Raw genomic sequence first — 8,484 nt, 5'->3', positions numbered from 1 at the left:
ACAACACCGACACCCCCTTCTACTCCAAAACGTCTGCCAACCCACTGACTTCAGTCGGAAAAACACATGCTTACAGATAAGCATCTGCTCATGTGCTTTGCTGAACCAGGGTCTATCACAATCCCATCATTACTCTGTCTCATTCCAAAATCTATAGTACAACAGCCCTGAAATCACCCTTTTATAGGAGAAGAAATTGATGGCCATCTTTATGTGTTGAGGAGAAAAGCAATGTCCTATTGGGAGCTGTTCACACCATACCTGTCTTCCATTCAGAACTTCAAACCTTTTCAAACAAAGAAAAGAAAAGCCAATTTCACACCATTTTGCCTCCTGCCAACAACTGATTTTATCTATGGCTGCTTTGACACTTTGCTTATTCTAAGCCACACCTGCCTTGTGCCGCTCTCCGCTCTGGATGTTCGCATGAGCTATTTCCTGCCCCAACCTCAAGTCTGCTGCTTTCAGCACCATCACTCAGGTTCTTCAGACTTCCTGTTTTGCTCTTAAAGCTTTCATTTCGCAAACGTACCGTTTCCTGTTCTAAAGCTTCCTGCGACTGAAATCCCACAATTTGTCCTCAACAAGATACAGCTGGTAAAGTCTCAGTGATCTTCCTCTTGCTAACATTTATCTTGCTGTTTGTACCCTTTCTGGATTGGTGATCTGGATTTTTGTGCAGATCTCTGGGGGGTTTCAATGAGATCCTGCTACTCTGAAACCTTAAATATTACAGATTCTTTCTAGAACACAAGGGGTTAAAATAGGTAGGTTACAGATTGCTCTTTGGTTACATTCAGATAAGATATTGTGCTTTCTGTATTAAGTTAGAGAGGAGATGATGGTCCCTTTATTAGCTTGACTTTCAATCATTTCCCTTAAGGGGTTGCTTAGATCGTATTATAGGCAATTGGGGGGAGGGATAGCTCAGTGGTTTGAGCATTGGCCTGCTAAACCTAGGGTTGTGAACTCAATCCTTGAGGGGCCCATTTAGGGATCTGGGCCCAAAATTGGGGATTGGTCCTGCTTTGAGCAGGGGGGTTGGACTAGATGACCTCCTAAGGTCCCTTCCAACCCTGATATTCTATAATTCTATGTATTAACGTGTTCAAAATAGCAGATGTATATGGTCTGGTCTCAAGGCTGTCTCTTTGTAGGTGAATATCATTAGCAAGGCCTGAAATGGAGAGGATTGAAAAGCCGTCAGGAATGGGGAGGCAAAGAAAACCTAGCTAGAGGATTTGCATTCAAAGTGATGGCAGTAGAATGATTGTAAAGATAAATCTCTTTCTTGCTCCAGCACCAGAAAAAAAGTTTAAATAATCATGGGAGTGATTGCAGTCTGTGTAAATAAACAGTTGAGCTGAAAGGTTAATCACTGTCTAAGTAAGATGTACATGAAGGGTTTAATTTATTTGATTTAGCTGCACAATCCCTATTTATATTAAGAAATTGCTGATGTCTCATGGGAAACTTTCAAAATCGTTATTTTAAAATCAATGCTGTTCCTTCAAAATAGTTTTGTTTTTACACGGTTTCTTTTCTGGTTCTTAATTACTAACACATTTGCATCAAACACAATCTTTGCTTCCTGGGTTCCTTGCAGCTTATTATTGAAATTGATAGACTGTTTACAAAGTCACAATCGGCTGTTGCCGAAATGATGATAACAGTCACTAACTGGCATCCCCTCCCTTTTATTGTCAAACAGTATTTATATTAGAAATACAGAACCAGGAACCTGCAGTTAGAGAGTACAGATACTCGGGAATTTTCCAGCAAAATATATTTTCGATAGAAAATGCAGTTTACCCATAAGTGCAATTTTCCAGGAGAAAATTTCAATTTTTTTCTGAAATTTTTCAATGTTCCATCAGGGAAATCGAAAAAAAACATTTCCTTTCAAGTTGGGGCAACCCACATCGAAACATTCTGGTTTGTCAACCTGAATCAAAATGTTTGTTTCTGGATCAGTTTGATGTTAATCTTTGTCGGCCTGTGCTGCTGCCACGTCTCTGTAGTCATGTATCCATCTTCGTCTGTGGGCTGGGCTAGGGTGATCAGATAGCCAGTGTTAAAAATCAGGACAGGCCTGGGGGTAATAGAAACCTATAAAAGAAAAAGCCCCAAATATCAGGACTGTCCCTACTCCCTATAAAATCGGGACATCTAGTCACCCTAGGCCGGGCTAGCTGTCTGGACTACATCTGCCAGGACAAACCACCTCCCACGTTATAGGAATTGTGATTTTCAACCAGCTCAATATCCTCAGTTAATACCAGGCATTCAAGTTCAAGGGATAATGATCCTGACATCCTTTGTAAAATACTTTGAGATCTACTGATGAAAACAGCTATATGAGAGCTATGTATTTTTATTTTGAGACTTGATCACACATCATGTTTCACATTTAGACCTCTGTGTGCTGAGAATTATGTTCAGGCGCACAATCAACAGTAGCAGATGAAAAATTAAAATTTCTCTCTTTCAGCTTGACTGGTACAACTGCGGATGTCAACGGGGCATGTTAGCAATGTAATTGGGAGGAGAATTTAAACACCCCACCACCACCATTTTCCTAATAACAAAGATCAAAGGAAGAGAAATACAGAAACAGGGAGGAATACCCAGGATTCCATAGTTAAAGCTTCTACTTTTACTTGATTTTCTACTCCCTTGTTTTTACCCTTTCTAATTTCTGACTGGAGCAGCTGATTTGTTGGCACATTGGGATACTTAAAATAGTATTAGAAAAGATATTTCTCAGCAAGTTTGGAAAGTGACCAGTTACAAGTGTTTATTTGCTAATCAATCAAAAATTGCATGCATGTTAAAATCCCCTACCGGTGTCTCATGATTTTCAGCCCATCCATACTCAGTGGCAGCCATTTTTCAGAGTCCCAGTGTCTCACACAGCCTGGGGGTCTCTCAGTCTCTGCACAGGGCATTTACGGTGTAAGATTCCCCCTACGGGAGAGGGTCTTTCTGAACCCTTCCTCCACTGGATTGGAGCCATATAATGCTGAGAGGGAGACTAGAGAAGCCCATTTCACTCTCTTGGCAAGTGCCCTGCCTGTTCTCTATGATCCTGGAAGACCTGCAATAGCCCCCAGGCTTGAGGGAGAGGAACCCACTAATTCAGTGGCGGAAGGAACTGGAGGAGAGGAGTTGCGGTGGTGGCTGAGACTCTGTCCCCTCCTGATCCTGCCAGCCAATCCCCTTCACCCAAACACCGACCCAGCGGGGCCTGTGGAGGGTGCCGAGGGGGGAGCAGCCAGCAGGGGAGGGAAGGAGAAGCAGCCACCGGCCCAGCAGCAGCAGGGAGCTGCTGAGCAAGGAGTACTGCCCAGCTTGTATGCAAGGGGCCTGGAGGGGTTATGGGTGGGGGGTGCGAACTGAGGGGTTGAGGGGAGGAGGGTTGGGAGGGCATTGGGGAGTGCTAGACTGCAGGGAGCGATAGCATTAATGGGGCAGAACATTAGCAGAGGGGAGAATACAGCCTGTGGGGGAGACTGCTGTGTCTGGGGGAATGGGGGAGTATTTAACCATGGGCACCTGATCTGGGACTTCAAAATTGCCACATAATGCCAACTGGATGCAGCTCTTTCAGGGGTGTTTTGCTAAGCCAGCGTAGGGTAGCTCTGGACAGATCCAGTGTAGATAGGCCTCGGTGGGAGTGTTGGCTTCATTCCCCGACCCCTAAGGGCCTTGGAGGCCCAGTCAGTCCCCAGGAGCCTAGTTAGGCTCACTGAGGTAAAACAGTCAGGTGGACAGCACAGGGGGCGACCCCCAGAAGCCTGTAAAGGCTGCAGTAAGTAGGAAAGCAGGGCCCTTCAGCTGTCCAAGTAGCCCCCACTGCCCAGTATGTGTTCCCTGCGCCCCTCTGTGCCTTATCATTGCCCAGCCTGGATACTCACTTTTTAGGTCAAACTGTAGAATCTCATGGTCTTAGCTCTGGTGGTCACAGGATCACTTCCTGGTAATGACCAAGATGACCAAGTCCTCACATTGCCCGATTGCTCCCAAGGCCCTCTAATATCTAGGACAACCCAGAGGCATGCTGCCAGTCTACATCTCCCCCTGTACTCTACCTCTGCTCACCCTCAGTGCTCTTCTTCTTTCATTATGTTGCCAAATGCCTTTCCTAAGCATTTATTTACTGCTTAAAAACATGTCCAGAGCCTGCATGAGTGCAGATTCACAGTGCATTTTTTAAGGTTGGGTTTGGGAATTCTACAGTTAACCTTAGCTGGTGATGTCCACAGCTGTTAATGTTTAAATGATGTGCGTAATGGTAAATTTTCTTTATTACGCCATTCATAAAAACTAATATTTTGTATGAAGGTCACATCTAAGAGTCCCAATCATGAACCAGGCTCTCTACAAAATAGACCAAATATTTCTGACTAAATATTTTTTTTTTTAAAAATCAACATTTATTAAAGGTTGGAAAATAATTTTTTACCAAGTCACTTTAATTTAAAAACCAAACAAAACAAATAAACAGCCCCTATCTTTTGGAAGGAAACTTTACATGGGGAAAAAAAGTAACCTGGTGGTTGTTCTGGGTCTTTGCATTTTGATTTTCCAGGGTTCCCTCCCCCAATACTGCTAGTTTTGATTGGTGAGCTTAGTCACATGGTGGGAATTTTCAAAATCAAAAAGTTTGTATCCCTGAGTCCCCAAGCCTCTTGGAACTATGCCTGGGTAGGTGCAATTTATGCATCATCCCTTGCTTAGGGCTGTATTTAAGGACACTTTCTAGTCCTATATGACTATATACACACTGGGGCTTGATTGTCATAACTGTTATGCAAGTTTTAAACTGGAGTAACTCCATTGACTTTGATGGATTTAATCCTGATTTATACCAGCATGAGGGAGACATGCTCACAGTTGAAACAGTTTGATATTCCTGGGAATTGAAATTCCTATACTAATGTGAGATAGTCATTATAATGTTGTGCTAGTGAATCTTTTACTCCTTGCTCTGTATTTGAAATATATTGAGAACTGGGAAATATTTAAGATTCTTCTCAAATACTAGGCCTGACTCTCCAGTGCTTTGAATTTTTGGGAGTTATTTACACCAGGTCACAGTGAGTATGAAATACTAAGGGTTGCACTACACTGAAAACATACATCAGCATCGCTACATCTCTCAGGCGCATGATAAACCCCTGAGACTTGTAGCTATGCCAACCTAACCCCTGCTGTAGACAGTGCTAGATCGGGGAGGTGGATTAACTACAGTGATGGCAGAACCCCTCCCATCGCTGGAGTGCATGTCTACACTGAACTGCTACACTGCTGCAGCTGTGTCATATAAGTGTAGCCATAGCTTAACACTCCGATCTGGACGTCTCTCGAAAAGACAATCAGGAGTTATGTACTTGATGCAGGAATCACTGTTGAAGCTATTTTGGTCTGTGTTGTGCAGGAGGTCTGACTACATGATCATAATTGTCCCTGTTGGCTCTAAAAAAATCTATGACAACTTACTTTGCACTCACTTTGAACACAAGGTGCAAGGCACTGAAGACTCAGAGCCATAGAATCACAGTGTCTGTGTAATAATGCATATTTATCAAAGTGCATCAAACAGACAGGGCACTTATCTATTTATTTTCATACCCTGGGAGTGGAGGGCCAAAGGGACCGTCACCCAGGTTCTGATGACAGACAAATGTAAGGGGAAAGAGCACAATTATTGTTGCTTACTGTCTCATGCACAGCTCACCATGGCCTCTCCCTGGATCTTACTGGAGAAGGATGTGTTTAACCCCCAGAATGAGAGACTGCTGGAAATCGTCCATGTCTGGAAAACAGGAAAGAAGAGGAAGAACTCCATCCTCTGTGTAGTTGGTAAGTGCCTTGGTAGCACAGAGAAAATGGCACACAAAAGGCTGTTGTGATGTGGTCAGGTATTTTGGAGGAACTGTTGATTTAATCTCTGGTGGGTAATTTCCTGGTGAGTAATTTCCTGGTAAGTTTAATTACCGCAGAGAAGGTACTTGTCTTTTTTTATATGATACTTTTAATATTAAAATCAAAAAGTACCTGGACCTTAGGGTGGTTTATCACAAGATTTCACATCATAGCATGTTAAGAGCTGGAGATGAAGGAGGCAGGGGTTCGCTTTGGCTGCATAAAGATCTCCCAACAGCCTATAGAAAGGCTAACAATTTACAGGGCTACTCCCTATATTAGTAACTATTATTCCCATTAATGTCTCATTGTGACACTTTGGGGTTCAACCCAGACCAGTCAGGGGTCATCACCTGCCTTGCAACCCTGGAAGCCTTAAATGCTGGGCTACTGTGGCTCACAGCCCTGACTATGCCTGCCAACATACAAGCATGCAGGCCACACCCTGGCTTCCACTTCCCAGTTTCATAGATTCATAGATATTTAGGTCAGAAGGGACCATTATGATCATCTAGTCTGACCTCCTGCACAATGCAGGCCACAGAATTTCACCCACCACTCCTAAAAAAGACCTCACACCTATATCTGTGCTATTGAAGTCCTCAAATTGTAGTTTGAAGACCTCAAGGAGCAGAGAATCCTCCAGCAAGTGACCCGTGCCCCATGCTACAGAGGAAGGCGAAAAACCTCCAGGGCCTTCCAATCTGCCCTGGAGAAAAATTCCTTCCCGACCCCAAATATGGCGATCAGCTAAACCCTGAGCATATGGGCAAGATTCATCAGCCAGATACTACAGAAAATTCTTTCCCGGGTAACTTGGATCTTACCCCATCTAAAAACCCATCACAGGCCATTGGGCCTATTTACCATGAATATTTAATTACCAAAACCATGTTATCCCATCATACCATCTCCTCCATAAACTTATCGAGTTTAATCTTAAAGCAAGATAGATCTTTTGCCCCCACTACTTCCCTCGGAAGGCTATTCCAAAACTTCACTCCTCTGATGGTTAGAAACCTTCGTCTAATTTCTAATCTAAATTTCCTAGTGGCCAGTTTATATCCATTTGTTCTTGTGTCCACATTGGTACTGAGTTTAAATAATTCCTCTCCCTCTCTGGTATTTATCCCTCTGATATATTTATAGAGAGCAATCATATCTCCCCTCAACCTTCTTTTAGTTAGGCTAAACAAGCCAAGCTCCCTGAGTCTCCTTTCATAAGACAAGTTTTCCATTCCTCGGATCATCCTAGTAGCCCTTCTCTGTACCTGTTCCCGTTTGAATTCATCCTTCTTAAACATGGGAGACCAGAACTGCACACAGTATTCCAGGTGAGGTCTCACCAGTGCCTTATATAACGGTACTAAAACCTCCTTATCCCTACTGGAAATACCTCTCCTGATGCATCCCAAGACGACATTAGCTTTTTTCACAGCCATATCACATTGGCAGCTCATAGTCATCCTATGATCAACCAATACTCCAAGGTCCTTTTCCTCCTCCGTTACTTCTAGTTGATGCGTCCCTAGCTTATAACTAAAATTCTTGTTATTAATCCCTAAATGCATGACCTTACACTTCTCACTATTAAATTTCATCCTATTCCTATTACTCCAGTTTACAAGGTCATCCAGATCCTCCTGTAGGGTATCCCTGTCCTTCTCTAAATTAGCAATACCTCCCAGCTTTGTATCATCTGCAAACTTTATTAGCACACTCCCACTTTTTGTGCCCAGGTCAGTAATAAAAAGATTAAATAAGATTGGTCCCAAAACTGATCCTTGAGGAACTCCACTGGTAACCTCCCTCCAACTTGACAGTTCACCTTTCAGTAGGACCTGTTGTAGTCTCCCCTTTAACCAATTCCCTATCCACCTTTCAATTTTCCTATTGATGCCCATCTTATCCAATTTAACTAATAATTCCCCATGTGGCACAGTATCAAACGCCTTACTAAAATCTAAGTAAATTAGATCCACTGCGTTTCCTTTATCTAAAAAATCTGTTACTCTCTCAAAGAAGGAGATCAGGTTGGTTTGGCACGATCTACCTTTTGTAAAACCATGTTGTATTTTGTCCCATTTACCATTGACTTCAATGTCCTTAACTACCTTCTCCTTCAAAATTTTTTCCAAGACCTTGCATACTACAGATGTCAAACTAACAGGCCTATAATTACTTGGATCACTTTTTTTCCCTTTCTTAAAAATAGGAACTATGTTAGCAATTCTCCAATCATACGGTACAACCCCTGAGTTTGCAGATTCATTAAAAATTCTTGCTAATGGGCTTGCAATTTCTTGTGCCAATTCTTTTAATATTCTTGGATGAAGATTATCTGGGCCCCCCGATTTAGTCCCATTAAGCTGTTTGAGTTTCGCCTCTACCTCAGATATGGTGATGTCTACCTCCATATCCTCATTCCCATTTATCATGCTACCATTATCCCTAAGATCCTCTTTAGTCTTATTAAAGACTGAAGCAAAGTATTTGTTTAGATATTGGGCCATGCCTAGATTATTCTTGACCTCCACTCCATCCTCAGTTTTTAGC

The 8,484-nt window shown here is 42.7% G+C and overlaps 1 protein-coding gene across 1 annotated transcript in view; it reads left to right on the top strand.

Moving 5' to 3' along the window:
- The first annotated feature begins 542 nt into the window (after positions 1 to 542).
- LOC140917568 (exocyst complex component 1-like) overlaps positions 543 to 8,484 on the top strand; it is a 60,505-nt gene continuing 52,563 nt past the window's right edge. The window contains exons 1-2 of the mRNA XM_073360683.1: positions 543 to 597; positions 5,736 to 5,865. Coding sequence (XP_073216784.1) covers positions 5,742 to 5,865 — 124 coding nt within the window. The 5' untranslated portion in view covers positions 543 to 597; positions 5,736 to 5,741. The remainder of the gene's footprint in view (positions 598 to 5,735; positions 5,866 to 8,484) is intronic.

This window comes from Lepidochelys kempii, chromosome 9 (genome assembly GCF_965140265.1).
Source record: "Lepidochelys kempii isolate rLepKem1 chromosome 9, rLepKem1.hap2, whole genome shotgun sequence".
In the NCBI taxonomy this organism is placed as follows: domain Eukaryota; kingdom Metazoa; phylum Chordata; order Testudines; family Cheloniidae; genus Lepidochelys; species Lepidochelys kempii.
Note: the sequence above shows the minus strand (reverse complement) of the source record. Positions and strands in the feature narration are given on the sequence as shown.